The sequence below is a fragment of the Jaculus jaculus genome, chromosome 3, assembly GCF_020740685.1.
Source record: "Jaculus jaculus isolate mJacJac1 chromosome 3, mJacJac1.mat.Y.cur, whole genome shotgun sequence".
In the NCBI taxonomy this organism is placed as follows: Eukaryota; Metazoa; Chordata; class Mammalia; order Rodentia; family Dipodidae; genus Jaculus; species Jaculus jaculus.
The window spans coordinates 184100587-184116374 of NC_059104.1; the positions used below are offsets into that span (position 1 = coordinate 184100587).

General features: G+C 46.7%; 1 protein-coding gene across 1 annotated transcript in view; it reads right to left on the reverse strand.

The window, feature by feature from the left end:
• Positions 1-15788, reverse strand: part of Abcc8 (ATP binding cassette subfamily C member 8) — a 100501-nt gene that overhangs the window by 48193 nt on the left and 36520 nt on the right. The window contains exons 9-10 of the mRNA XM_004650830.3: positions 8181-8315; positions 7788-7950 (exon numbers count right to left, since the gene is read on the reverse strand). Of these exons, the coding sequence (XP_004650887.1) occupies positions 7788-7950; positions 8181-8315 (298 nt within the window). The remainder of the gene's footprint in view (positions 1-7787; positions 7951-8180; positions 8316-15788) is intronic.

Genomic DNA, 15788 nt, shown 5'->3' on the forward strand with positions numbered 1-15788 from the left:
TAGAAAAGGAAGGAATTCTACCAAACTCCTTCTATGAAGCCAGCATCACCCTGATACCAAAACCAGACAACAAAGATAGAACAAAAACATTACAGACCAATCTCCCTCATGAACATAGGTGCAAAAATTCTCAACAAAATATTGGTGAACAGAATATAAACATATATTAAAAAGATCATTCACTCCAACCAACTATATATATATATATATTTTAAATTATTTATTTATTTATTTGAGAGCGACAGACACAGAGAGAAAGACAGATAGAGGGAGAGAGAGAGAATGGGCGCGCCAGGGCTTCCAGCCTCTGCAAACGAACTCCAGATGCGTGCGCCCCCTTGTGCATCTGGCTAACGTGCGACCTGGGGAACCGAGCCTCGAACCGGGGTCCTTAGGCTTCACAGGCAAGCGCTTAACCGCTAAGCCATCTCTCCAGCCCCAACCAACTATATTTTAACCCAGAGATACAGGGATGGTTTATCATATGCAAATTGATAAATGTAATATACTATATAAATGGACTGAAGGATGAAATCACATGATCATCTCAACAGATGCAGAAAAAGCATTTGACATCCTTCATGGTAAATGTCTTAAAGAAATTGGGAATACAAGGAACATATCTCAACATAATAAGGCTATTTATGACAAACCTATAGCAAACATAATAATAAATGGGGAAAAACTTACTGTTTTTGTTTTTTGTTTTTCAAGGTAAGGTCTTACTCTACCCCAGGCTGATCTGGAATTCACTATTTAGTCTCAGGGTAGCCTCAAATTCACAGTGATCCTCCTACCTCTGCCTTCCCAGTGCTGGGATTAAAGACATGTGCCACCATGTCCAGCTTAAATGGGAAAAAACTTGAAGTTTTTCTACTAAGATCAGGAACATGACAAAGATTTCCACTGTCTCCAATTTTATTTAATATAGTACTAGAAGTCTTATCTATAGCAATAAGACAACAGACACTCATACAAGGGATACAAATTGGAAAGGAAGTGATCAAATTATCATTATTTGCAGATGATATGATTCTATATATAAAGGACCCTAAAGACTTTATACTAGCAAACTGTTAGAGCTGCTAAACACTTTTTAACAATAGCAGGATACGAAATAATCACACACAAATCAGTAACCTTCCTGTATACTACCAATATACTAAGGATGAAATCAGGGAATCTCTTCCATTTATAATTGCCTCAAGAAAAAAAAAAAAGTACCTTGGAACAAACCTAACCAAGGAAGTGAAGGATCGCTACAATGAAAACTTTCAAACATCAGAAGACACTAGGAAATGGAAAGCTATCCCATGTTCTTGGATTGGAAGAACCAATATTGTGAAAATGTCAATTTTACCAAAAGAAAATCTACATGTTTAATGCAATTCCCATCAAAATTCCAATGGCATTCTTCACAGAAACAGAAAAAAAAATCTTAAAATTCATTGGAAGCACAAAAAACTTCAAATAGCCAAAACAATTTTGAGCAACAAAAATAAGGCTGGTGGTATCACCATGCCTGATTTTAAACTACACTACAGAGCCACAGTAACAAAAACAGCATGGTATTGGCACAATGATAGACATGTAGATCAATAGAATAGAATAGAGAACCCAAATGTAAATCCAGGCAGCTACAGCCACCTGGTTTTTGAAAAAAGAAATGCCAAAAATATTCACTGGAGAAAAGACAGCCTCATTAACAAATGGTGCTGGGAAAATTGGATATTTGTATGTAGAAGGATGAAAATAGATCTTTATCTCTTTCCATGCACAAGAATCAAGTCCAAATGGATCAGGGACCTTAATATCAGACCTGAAACTCTGAACTTGCTAGAGGAAATGGTAGGGAAAATCCTTCAACATATTGGCATAGGCAATGACTTTCTGACTGTAACCCCAGTTGCTCAGGAAATAAAATCACTAATCAACCACTGGGACCTCATGAAATTACAAAGCTTTTGTACAGCAAAGGACACTGTGAGTAGAGCAAGGAGCAACCTACAGAATGGGAGAAATCCTTGCAGTTATACATCTGATAGAGGATTAATATTGAGGATATACAAAGAACTCAAAAATCCTAAATAATAAGGAATCAAACGTTCAAATTAAAAAAAGAATGGGCCATGGATCAGAATAGAGAGTTCTCCAAAGAAATACAGACAGAACATAAGCATCTAAAAAATGTTCCACATCCTTAGCCATCAGGGAAATGCATATTAAAAGTACTTTGAATTTGAAATCAGTAAACGCTGATTCCTACATATTGTTTGTGTGCCAGAAAACATAAGTAATACTACAAGCCATTTCATAACAAAGTTAAAACAAACAACAACAAAAAAGTGCTTTGAGATCTCATCTTACTCCTGTCAGAATGGCTACCGTCAAGAAAACAAATGACAATAAATGCTGGCAAGGATGCAGAAAAAGAGAAACCCTCCTATACTGTTGGTGGGAAGTTAAACTGCTATAGCCATTATGGAAATCAGTGTGGAGGTTTCTACAACAGCTAAAAATAGATTTAGCACATGACCCTGCTATACCACTTCTAGGTATATATCCCAAGGACTCACTACCTTAGAGATACTTGATCACCCATGTTAATTGCTGCTGTATTCACAATAGCTAGGAAATGGAACCAGCTTAGATGTCCCTTAACTGATGAAGGGATAATAAAGATATGATATATCTACACAATGGAGTTCTGGTCAGCAGTAAACAAAAATGCACTTATGAAATTTGCAGAGAAATGGATGGCTCTGGAGAGGATTATACTACGTGAGGTAACCCAGGCCCAGAAAGCCGAACCCCACATGTTCTCTCTCATACGTGCATCCTAGCTACAAATATTTAGACTTGTATGTGAGTTGGAGTAAAAATTAGCAGCCCAGTAAGCTAGCAAGGTGCTATAACATAAGGAGCACAGGGGAGGGCTTAAGGAAATGGTATTCCATATATTTAAGTATATGAACAGATTAGTGAAGGTGCAGTGGCTTAAGTGAGGTCATGAGAAGAGACTGAGTAAAAGAAAGGTTGGGAAGCATTAATCAAAATTCAAGATGTTAGGCATAAGCCATATGGAAGCCTAGATTTTTGGATAATGGTTCAGCCAGAAGCCATAGACTGTTACTAGAAAAATTTCAGTTCCAGGGGTGGGATATCTTCCAGTGAGTTGTTGGCCAGGGAGGTCCCTGATGCCCCTGAAACACTACATGCCATTGCCAAGGCTCTTGGTTTCCCATCAGGAATAGATGACAAGACCCTATTGCTGAAGACACCATATGCTTTGGCTGCAAGCTCACTGAGAAATCAAGCTGGAGCTGAGGTGAAAATCTTCTCCCTGGAGCCCAGCTGACAGAAAGTTGGAAAAAACTACACTGTATGTAGCCCTATGTGAGACAGAAGTCATCAGTGGTGAAGACAGTGGACACTGGAAGCCTTATGTTTGGCCAGCCAAATGACTGAATGGCAATAGCGGCACGTCTGTTATGGGGGGAAACCAACTGCTCTCTAATTGGACTGGAGGCCTGCTTTATGGGAGGGAATACATGTCTGGTACTGAAAACCTAGTCAAAAGCCTATGGTGGGAGAAGTCATGAGCCTTGGGAATGTAACACCTGCTCTTGTTTGGCTAAATGCATATACTGTGCTCACCAAAATGCACTCCCTGTAAGCACTTTACTTAATGTTCACACCCATATATTAATGCTACTCTCCCTTTTGGTTACAGGAGCTTCTCTTTTCAGATGGTGGTGACCACTGGGATGACTGAAATGTCACCATAGTGCTGAAGAAGTGACAGAGGAGTATTCTGCACATCTCTATCACACCTTCCAAGGCTCAGGATTCATTGTGGAAGAGGTGAGAGAAAGAACTTAAGAGCCAAAGGAAGGGTAGGACTGCTTATAATGCAATCGTTCAGACATAACTTGGCCTTGATATCCATGACCTTGCAGTGCCTAGCACTACCTTCAGAAGCCGTCATAGTAAGAGGAAAAGATGATGACAACGAAATAAAAGAGAGACCGATTGAGAGGGGATATGATGGAAAGTGGGGGAGGAGATTATCATGCCTTATTATCTACAACTATGGAAGTTGTCAACAAAAAGTTTAAAAAAATGACCCAGTTTGCAGTTTAGATTCCAGGACATGGATATACACATCCTAGGAGCAAAGTAGCTGCCACCTGCTTCCAATTGCTTTTACTGGAGCTGCCACTACTTTTTGATGTCCACTGTACCAGGAACGGGGGCACCCAGTCATCTTGTTTTTCCTGCTGCTTGTCCTTGGCAACAATGGTGGTCCTTCCTTGCTCACTCAGCCATGGTGGTGTTGGGAGAGGAAGTCCCCTAGCTATGGGGAGAAGGCCTCCCTCACCTCCGCAGCTGTTCGCATTGCAGGAACAGAGGTCTGTAATCGAGGTCAGGCTAAGGTAACTGATTGAGAGAAGGTGGAAGGGAGCCCAGGTCTGGGGACACTGGTGGCTTTTCTGAATGTTCTGCTCCAGGGCTGGAGAGATGGCTTAGTGGTTAAGCACTTGCCTGTGAAGCCTAAGGACCTCGGTTTGAGGCTTGATTTCCCAGGACCCACATTAGCTAGATGCACAAGGGGGCGCACGCGTCTGGAATTCGTCTGCAGTGGCTTGAAGCCCTGGCGCGCCCATTCTCAATCTCTCTCTCTGCCTCTTTCTCTGTCTGTCGCTGTCAAATAAATAAATAAATAAAATAATGAATGTTCTGCTCCCGTGTCTCCACCTCATCGAGTCCTCAGCCCTTGCTCTGAGCACCACAGGTCCAGGGATGAAGACAACAGGGAGACAGGATTTGGGCTGTCCTGCCAAGGAATCCAGGAGGCTACAGCTGCCCACCATGCCCATGTCTACGTCTTGAGAAAACTAGATCCTAGCACTTCCTGCATGAACATACCATGGCTTATGCCATTTGTGGTGGAAGGTCTAGCCATTGCTGGCGGGACCAGGGGTCCTGAGTGAGGCCCAGGATACAATGGTGTGGCTGGCTGGGTACCTGGGGTGCTCAGGCTCATCCATGCCTTGTGTTGCATGGTGACCACCTGGCTCCAGGAAGTATGAATTCCAGGAACGTACAGATGACCCAGGCAGCCATTCCCTTGTCCATGAGACTCGTTGAGTCTGTTTTTGGAGATATACCCAACACGTCCTGCATTACTGCCCCACCCCCACACCCTCACATCACGTCCAACAGAGAGCAAGTTCAGCTAGGTGTGGCGACTCAGCCCTCAGGAGATTAAACCAGGGGATATCTGTGAGTTCAAAGCCAGCCTGGACTACAGGGTAAGATCCTGTGTCAACTCTCACCCCACGACCATACCCAGAAGAAAAATATGAAAATATTGTATCTAGGGGAGGTGGTATTGACCATCTCTCCCAACTTCCTTCTCTGTGTCCCACTTCTGCCAGAGCCTGTTCTAGGCTGTTTCTCATCTCCTAAGAGAAGAGAGCCTCACTGTTGTGCCTTGTTGTATTCTAAGCTATCCCTAGCACAAGGTGGAGACAGCACAAGGAGACTTTGAAGGAGGCGGTCTGAGTGATCCTGCTAAACTCAGGAGTGACCTCATATTCTTTTCTAGGTCTCGGCTTCTCATCTGTAAAACAGCTGCCCAATGTATAGGAAGCATTTTCCATGGACTTTCCTCGCCACGTTCTAAGGTGGTCTATGCCACGCTCTATTCCCACTGGTCTGTCTTCTAACTCAAAAGTCCTCTCTTCAGCTATGTCGCTGGATTAGCCTACAGAGTTGGTTTGGTTTCTTTCTCATTTCCTCTCTCTGAGAGCTTCTTTCTTATCACAAGGGTCCTTCTTACCACAATGGCCGGTAACCTGCACAGATCAGGAAAGCAGAGGGAGTCTGCCAGATCCTAAACGTCTACATCCCAATTAAGCACTTGGGAAGCAGCCACTATGTCCACAAAGCCATGAACCAAAGTGTCAGCTATGAATCAAGACAGTAGCCCATGGTTACCCAAGCGTCATACACCCTGCTTCTGGTCAGGGGACCGTCATTTATCAAGTTAATGTCAATAACTAAACTTTCAACTTGTCAGAATTCTTCTTGTTCTCTCCTGATAATGTCACTGCTTTTCCACTTCCTTTTAGCTCTTTAATTATAAGACACACGTTAATTTTGCTATCTTTTGGACAACTTTATCATCTCTAAGTGTTGAGGGTAATTCTCTCACATTTCTTAATCTGCCGATTATCACACTGATAGTACTTTTTTCTCTTGTGTTTTAAAAAAATATTTCACTTTTTATTTGAGAGAGAAAGAGGGAAAAAGAGAGAGGGAGACAGAAAGAGAGAGAGAATGGGATAGGGCATGCCAGGGTCTCCAGCAGGTACAAACGAATTCCAGATACATGTGCCATCTTGCATCTGGCTTATGTGGGTACTGGGGAATTGGACCTAGGTCCTTAGGTTTCACAGGCAAGTGCCTTAACCACTAAGCCATCTCTCTAGCCCTCTATTGTGGCTTTTTTAAAAAAAAATATATTTTATTTTGATTTATTTATTAGAGACAGAGAGGGAGAGAGAGAAAGAGAGAGAGAGAATGGGCACACTAGGGCCTCTAGCCACTGCAAACAAACTCCAAATGCATGCACCACCATGTGCATGTGGCTTACATGGGACCTGGAGGATTGAACTTGGGTCCTTAGGCTTGGCAGGCAAATGCCTTAACCACTAAGCCATCTCTCCAGCCCTCTATTGTGGCTTTTTTTTTAAAATAGATTTTATTTTGATTTATTTATTAGAGAGAGAGAGAGAGGGAAAGAGAGAGAAAGAATGGGCACACCAGGGCCTCTAGCCACTGCAAACGAACTCCAAATGCATGCACCACCATGTGCATCTGGCTTACATGGGACCTGGAGGATTGAACCTGAGTCCTTAGGCTTGGCAGGCAAATGCCTTAACCACTAAGCCATCTCTCCAGCCCTCTACTGTGGCTTTTTTTTAAAATAGATTTTATTTTGATTTATTTATTAGAGAGAGAGGGGGGGGGGAAGAGAGAGAAAGAATGGGCACACCAGGGCCTCTAGCCAGTGCAAACGAACTCCAAATGCATGCACCACCATGTGCATCTGGCTTACATGGGACCTGGAGGATTGAACCTGGGTCCTTAGGCTTGGCAGGCAAATGCCTTAACCACTAAGCCAGCTCCCCAGCCCTATCTTGTTTTTAAGTTCTTTGTCACTATCTCACTATGGGCAGGAGTGTTTGCCACGGGAGCCCCTGATCTCTGCAAAGAGGCTTTCATATTTGTGTACCTGCCAGGAATGTAGAGGTTTTGTCAGCTTGTGTCTTTTTCCCTTCTTCCCTGGACTGGGGTTCCTAAAACACTTAGTATAGGTTAAGTTCCTGCACCCATGGGTCCCTGGAGCTTGGGCTCCTATTTGCAAAGAGAACCAGCTTTTCTGCTAACGGGACTGCAGGGGGATGGCAGCTTCCCCAAGGCCTCAGCAGCCCGGCCTGGCTGTAGGAAAAGTCTCGTGCACAGGGCCAGGTCAGCAACCTCGTTATGCGTTTGCTCACTGCTGCCTGCAACGCCCCGTCAGCCCCGCGTGGAGCGAGGCCCTGCGCACCTGCCTCGCACAGGGCAGGCTCTCAGGGCACGTTGGCATGATAAGCGATGAAGAACACTGTGACTTCCGGGGGCTCAGCTGCCCCAAACCTGCTTCTGTCTCTTGGCCCCTTCCCCAAAGCGGACACCCTGGGCTTACAGGCAGCTGAGAGCAGCAGAGGCCCACTCACTGGAGATGGAGGTGTAGACAGCAAAGGCCCGGAGGCTGGTCATCTCTTTCCGGCGGGTCGTCTCCACCCGGGAGCGGAAGATGTTCTCCCAGGCGTACAACTTGAGCAGCTTGATGCCCCGCAGCATCTCGTTGGTCTGCTTCAGCCTCTCGTTGGAATATTCCTACACCGATCACAAGTCAAGGAAGGTGTCAGGAGAGGGTGCCAGCCTGGAGTCCCCAGCACTTGCCCAGCTCCTATCCCACAGGCAGGCTCCGGGCCTCTCCATGAACCATTTCATAGAATCTGGGATCTGGGCAGAGGATTTGGGGAAGGAAACTGCTGAGGCAAAGGCGGGGAGCAGGCAGACATAGAGGAGGGTAGGAAGAAGAGCCACACCCTTGGAAAACTCACCAGTGTACTCCGCTGGGCCTGGGAGAGCTTGGTGGCCACAAAGTATTGAACAGGAGCCAGCAGAATGATGACAGCTGCTCCAATTAAGGCACTGACCCCGAGGACGTAGTAGAGGAGAATCACGCCCACGATGATCTGGAGAGATGGACGTAGGAGAATGAGCTCTCTGACCGGGGGCTGCCCTGCCAGGGCCACTGACAAAATCCCCACCCCAGCTTTCCAGAGTGGGACATACGTTGGCACCCCAGTTTTCAAAATGCCTTAGGACAGAGTGGGGCATGGAGGAGGTATTATGAAGCAATTTCAGAAAGAGAAATTTAGCCTGAAGTTTGGGGCTAGTATGCCAGGACATTTATCTGCAAGGCTGGCTGAGAAACTAACCAGCTCTAGTCTACCTCCTTTTTTAACAAATTGGGCTGGAGAGATGGCTTAGCAGTTAAGGCATTTGTCTGCAAAGACAAAGGACCCAGGTTCGATTTCCTAGGGCCCAGGTAAAGCCAGATGCACAAGGGACATATGCGTCTGGAGTTCGTTTGCAGTGGCTAGGGGCCCTGGTATGCTCATTCTCTCTCTGTCTGTCTCTCTTTGCTCTATCTCTCTCTCTGCTTGCAAATAAATAAATATTTATGAGAAAAGAGAGAGAGAAAGAGGAGGTCGGGGGAAGAATGGGCATGCCAGGACCTCTGGCCACTGCAAACAAACTCCAGATGCATGTGCCACCATGTGCATCTGGTGGGTCCTGGGAATTGAACCTGGGTCCTTTGGCTTTGCAGGCAATTGCCTTAACTGCTAAGCCATCTCTCCAGCCTGCGTTTACTTTCCTGAGTGCTAGCACTCTGTCACTGAGCTGGGCCCCAGGCACTCTCCCTCTAGCTCTCTCCATCTCCCTTTGTAAAATCTGACGCTCACAGAGCTGCTGCTGCTTTCCTTGAACTCATGTCTTAACTCAGACTGGCCTTGACTGAACCTGTGCGCCTCTTGTCTCAGCTGCTCCAGTAGCTGGGGTTACAGACCTGGGGTTTCTTTCCCCTTTCTTTTAAAGTTGAGACAGGGTCTTGCTGTGTAGCCCAGGCGGGCAGGTAACTAGAGATTCTCAGTCTCACCAGGGCTGGGATCACAAGTATGGACCACCGTGCCTGGCTTTGGTGTCTTTCAGGATTTTTTTTTTTGCTGAGCATGGTAGCACATGCCTTTATGAAAGAATAAAGAGAGAAAGAGAAAAAGAGAGAAAAGGAAAGAAAGAGAATTAGAATACCAAGGCTTCAGCTACTGCAATCAAACCCCAGACTTGTGAGCATGTGTGACATAGCATGCTTGTATCACCTTGTGCATCTGCTTTACGTGGGACCTGGAGAGTGGAACCTGGGTCCTCAGGCTTCACAGGCAAGTGCCTTAACTGCTAAGCCATCTCTTCAGCCCCTCTTTCAGATCTTAGTGAGCCTAGCAGCTCTTCTCTGAAATGAGAATTCATTCTGTTCCTTCTATGTAAATGACTCCTACTTATGAATATGAATGAGAAGTACAACTTGCTCTTCTGCCAGTCCCCAGCGCACCATGTTACAATTCCTCAGACTGTAGTCAAAGGCAAATGTCTTTAAATGCAAGGAGTACTTTAAACGCAAGGAAAGCAGTTCTACCTGGAGTGGTCCTGCAGTCTCTGAGCCTTGTACCAGCCTGGCTTGAAGCCCCCTGTCAACCCAAAGATGGCATGGGCATGGGATTTCTATAATCACAGAAAGCCTCCTGCATTAGCAGATAAAAGCTGGCATGTGTTTGGGCAGAAGACCAACCACATCCAGAGATGGCCTGCCCACCCTGCCCGCCCTGCCCATTACCCTCCCGGAAGTTCTGCCTGGTATCCATCCTCCCTTCGTGAGCAGTGCTCACAAGGAGGCAACCAGGCTGTTCCTCAGCCACGGGGATTGCGCTAGATTCCAAAAACCTTCTAAGGCACCTAGGGTCCCTGGCAGAGGTCAGTGTGTGCATCCAAACCAACTCCAGGGTCTCATTCTATAGTCCAGGCTGGTCTGGCGCTTAGGTTAGCCCTCTACCACCAGCTCGGTCACCAGCTGTATTCTCTGGCTAGTCACCCAGCAGTAACCCTTGTGTGCTGGTCAATCCATCAGTACAAGGGTCTTTAATGAGTTTAAGATGGTCCATCATTTGGACACATGGAGTGCACTGCAGTTCCAGGTACTTGGGAAGCTGAGGCAGGAGAATGACATGAGCCTAGGAGCTTAAAGCCACCTGGGCAGCAGAACAAGGCTACTTCAAACAACCATAACATAACGGAAAACCAAATGATATTAGGGGTTATGATAAATCTGCTAAGCAAGTTATCAGTGGCAATAAGAATCCCTGGCTCCTGCTTGTCTGATGAGGGCTAAACCGCACAAATGAGAGGCCTGGGACAGGTTTATGTAAATGTTGACCACTGATGAATATTCATGAAAATGTAAATCTCTCTTGCAAGGGCTAGGGCTAGGGCTATTAGCTTCCAGTTAGTATTAGCTGGTACTCTTAACAATAATGCTTGTACACAACATGACACTAAGTGCTTGCAACATTAACGACGCAGCAGGTGGGGGGGGGGGACAACATCTTACATAACAGGCCGTTCAAGGGGACTCAACAGAAAGGGCTTGTGGGTGAAAAACTGCTGACTGCTCGACCCGCATTCTAGGTGGCATGAGGTGCAGCCCAGCGTGGGTATGTGGTGATGGGAATGGCATATCTAGTTTCTCTTCCCTGCCCCATGTCCCTTTTGCTCTGTTTCTCAGTCTGAGCCTGTCATTCAGTGTTTTTAAAAATACTTTTAAATATTTTAAAAATATTTTATCATTTATTTGAGAGAGCATGAGCAAGAGAAAAAGGGAGAGAGAGAGAGAGAAGAAAAATGGGCATGCCAGGGCCTTGAGTGACTGCAAACAAATTCCAGACACATGCCCACCTTGTGCATCTGGCTTAAGTGGGTCCTTAGGTTTTGCAGGCAACCCATCTCTCTAGGCTCTCCAGTGTCTTTTTAGGTAAGGAAGACAGCTCTGGAGTGAAGTGTTCAGTGCTCAGCCACCTACAAAGCAGCCACTCACACTTTGCCCTTGTTGGAGGCCTCTGCTGAGCGCTGAGTGGTCGCTCACACTTGGCCTTGTTGGAGGGATCTGGTGACTTGGCCTTGTTGGAGGGATCTGGGTGAGTGCTGAGTGGTCACTCACACTTGGCCCTTGTTGGAGGGTCTGGTGAGTGCTGAGTGGTCACTCACACTTGGCCCTTGTTGGAGGGATCTGGGTGAGTGCTGAGTGGTCGCTCACACTTGGCCCTTGTTGGAGGTATCTGGGTGAGTGCTGAGTGGTCACTCACACTTGGCCCTTGTTGGAGGGTCTGGTGAATGTTGATTGGTCACTCACACTTGGCCCTTGTTGGAGGGATCTGGGTGAGCACTGAGTGGTCGCTCACACTTGGCCCTTGTTGGAGGGTCTGGTGAGCGCTGAGTGGTCGCTCACACTTGGCCTTGTTGGAGGGTCTGGTGAGCGCTGAGTGGTCACTCACACTTGGCCCTTGTTGGAGGGATTTGGTGAGCTCTGAGTGGTCGCTCACACTTGGCCTTGTTGGAGGGTCTGGTGAGTACTGAGTGGTCACTCACACTTGGCCTTGTTGGAGGGTCTGGTGGGCGCTGAGTGGTCACTCACCCTTTGTCTTGTTGGAGGGATCCGGTGAGCGCTGAGTGGTCACTCACACTTGGCCTTGTTGGAGGGTCTGGTGGGCGCTGAGTGGTCACTCACACTTTGTCTTGTTGGAGGGATCTGGTGAGTGCTGAGTGGTCACTCACACTTGGCCTTGTTGGAGGGATCTGGTGAGCGCTGAGTGGTCACTCACACTTTGCCCTTGTTGGAGGGTCTGGTGGGCGCTGAGTGGTCACTCACCCTTTGTCTTGTTGGAGAGATCTGGTGAGCGCTGAGTGGTCACTCACACTTTGTCTTGTTGGAGGGTCTGGTGAGCACTGAGTAGTTGCTCACACTTGGTCTTGTTGGAGGGATCTGGTGAGTGCTGAGTGGTCACTCACACTTGGCCTTGTTGGAGGGTCTGGTGAGTGCTGAGTGGTTACTCACACTTTGTCTTGTTGGAGGGTCTGGTGGGTGCTGAGTGGTCACTCACACTTTGTCTTGTTGGAGTGATCTGGTGAGCGCTGAGTGGTCACTCACACTTTGTCTTGTTGGAGGGATCTGGTGAGCGCTGAGTGGTCATTCACACTTTGTCTTGTTGGAGGGATCTGGTGAGCGCTGAGTGGTCACTCACACTTTGTTTTGTTGGAGGGTCTGGTGGGCACTGAGTGGTCACACGTGTGGAGCTCCTCTTGGTTCTGCACTTACACTGTCCCATGGACTCGTCACCGCAGTCCCAGAAGGGGAACTTTTTATGTTCATAGTTGGGAGCACAAGGCTCAGAGAGGATGAGCACCTGCAGCCGCCCAGCTCAGGCTGGTGCACCTCGTTTCATCAGGCAGTCCCCATGGGTCTTGAAGGACCCCTGGGAATAGGCATGAGTGCTCCTGGCCTGAGCATGTGAGTGCAGACATGCCCAGGAAGGAGTCAGACTCCAGAGACGAGCTGATGGGGTCCCAGGGACGATCCTCCCACTATCATCAGGGGGAATGTGCCTCCTCCTCAGCCAGCCCCAAAGAGAACCCAGCTTTTAGAACACAGTATCTTCAACTCCTCAAAACCAGTGCATGCTTACTGGGGGTGTTTAAGAACATGGGAAGAAAACGGGAATCAGTTGGAATTCCATCATGGAAACTTTCAGTTCAGACACAGGGCCTTGTACACGCTATGCAAGCCCTCTACCACTGGCTCCATCCCTAGATGCTGGCTTTCCAAGACGAGCTCTCGCTAAGTTAGCTCATTCAGGCCTTGTCTGCTATGTAGCCCAAAGTAGCCTCAAACTTTTGGAGGTCCTCCCTGGAGTGGCAGGATTGCAGGCAAGCCCCATATGCCCGCCTCTCGTTCTTCTGTGCCTCTGTGTAAGAGTGTCCACATGGATTTCCAATTTAGGAGGAAGCACACTGCATGTACTGTTTCTCCACTTCCTCTCTTTGATTAGAAATACATCACAGGGCTGGAGGGATGGCTTAGTGGTTAAGGCTCATGCCTATGAAGCCTAAGGACTCAGGTTTGAGTCTCCAGGTCCTAGGTAAGCCAGATGCACATGGTGGTGCACGCGTCTGGAGTTCATTTGCAGTGGCTAGAGGCCCTGGCGTGCCCATTCTCTCTCTCTCTCTTTGTCTCAAATAAATAAATAAATAAATAAATAAATAAATAAATAAATATATATATATATATATATATATATATATATATATCTTAAAAATACATCACAAAGTCAGGTATGGTGGCACATACCTTTAATCCCAGCACTAAGGAGGTAGATATAGGAGGATCTCTGTGAGCTCGAGTCCAGCCTGGAGCTACAGAGTGAGTTCCAGGTCAGCCTGGGCTAGAGTGAGACCCATCCTCAAAAAAAAAAAAAAAAAAGGAGAGACTTCCGGTTAAGATGGCGGCGTAGGTACCACGCCAAAACAGCCTGGGGGGGGAAGACCAAAAAAAACTCAGCAAAATACACACTTTTACTAAAAAGTGAGGTGTATAGGAAGTTGAGGCGGCAGCGGAGAAGTAGAAGAGTTCCAGAGCATCCAGAGCCTGCACAGGCGGGAACAGCGGCCCGGGGCGGCTCAGCTACCCGCCGCAACCGCGGAGCGGCAGAAAAACCGCCGGTCTCTCGGCTCGAGCCGCAGGACAAGCCAGGTGCGGGAATTTCCCCTCACACCGCGCTCTCCGCAACTCGGGAAACGTGAGGGGAGAGCGGCAGTGAGCAACGGAGGGAGGAGCAGACCGCGAAGTAAAAGCACACGTGGAGAAACGATACAACCAGAACAGCGCGGCTCCCTCCCCTCCCCTGCCGCCTGAACCCAGCTCCAGCGAACACAGCAGCGGCCCGGGACCCGGCCACGCCAACTTGGGCTGACGGCAGGACCCAAGCAGGAGCAGAATTTGGCAGCAACTTCAGCGGCTCCAGCACCGGTACCAGTGGCCCCAGCAGCAGCGGACCCAGGAGAGCAGCGGTGACATATCCCGCAGCAGCGGCTTCGGGGACACGGCAACGGCAGCTTCAGCAGCGGTGGGGGCTCCGGGGGTGGCGCCTACAACAGCTGCAGAGGCGGCGGCAGCAGCTCAGTTTGCCCCGTAGGAAAAGCAAGTGCCCAGCTCCAGAAATCAGAACAGCAGCCCGACGACCCAGGCAGCAACTTGACTGAGACCACAATCACCCAAGGTAACTGGGATTGCACCAGGGAAGGGTCTCACTTGGTCACAAGCTGACTTGGATACCTCAACAGACCAGAAATCTAAACCTCTTTGTTGATAGAGGATCTGGTCATTATAATAACTACTCTTGCATACATACTCGGGGCTGTTTTTGATGGAATGGGTACAGTGTTTAGCTAAATTTTAGAATCTACCAGTATATTATTCCACTCAGCCTGCTTGAATACTCCTATAGCAGGGAAACTCAACCCCTAAGAACATCTTTGTAGATACTCTGAAAGTCTTAAGAGCCACACCTAATACCTTAAGGTCCTACCCTGAAAATATATTACACCAAATCAATTGATACAGCTAAGAATACACAGCTAGCTAGAAAATCCAAGCATTAACTTAATCCAAGATGCAAAAATATATACATTATAACACAAGAAACACTAAAAAGCAAGACGATATAAATCCACCTAAAAGTATTAATGCATCAGAAATGTCCTTCAGTGAGAAAGAGTTAGAGGAAATGCCTGAGAAAGAGTTCAAAAGAATAATTATAAATATGTTCAAAGAGGTCAAAGAACACATGAAAACAATCAAAGAAGAAATCAAAGAGGAAATCAAAGAGGAAATCAAAGGAATCAAAGAAGAGGCAGGACACCAATTTAATGAAATAAAGAAGGCAATACAAGACATAAATAGAGAAATAGAAATAATAAAGAAAAACCAGTCAGAATTACTAGCAATGAAGAACACAGTTAATGAAATAAAAAACTCTGTAGAAAATCTCACCAGTAGGATGGATGAGGGAGAAGACAGAATATCTAAGCTAGAAGATCAGGTGGCAGACCTAATGCAGTCCAACAAAGAGAAAGACAAACTTATACAAAAGTATGAGTGGGAATTTCAAGATATTCGGGACACTATGAAAAGATCCAATATAAGAATTCAGGGCATAGTAGAAGGAGAAGAATTCCACTCCAGAGGCATAGTAGGCATCTTCAACAAAATCATAGAGGAAAATTTTCCCCAAATTGGGAAAGAGGTGCCAATACAGATACAGGAAGCCTTTAGAACCCCAGCCAGACAAAACCCAGAAAGAAACTCTCCTCGCCACATTATACTCAAACTTCCAAACACACAAACCAAAGAAAAAATATTGAAAGCAGTTAGAGAGAAAAATCAAGTTACCTACAAAAGCAAGCCCATCAGGATTACAGCAGATTATTCAACACAAACTTTTAAAGCCAGAAGGGCCTGGAGTGATATATTCCAAGTTCTGAAAGATAACAACTGTCAACCA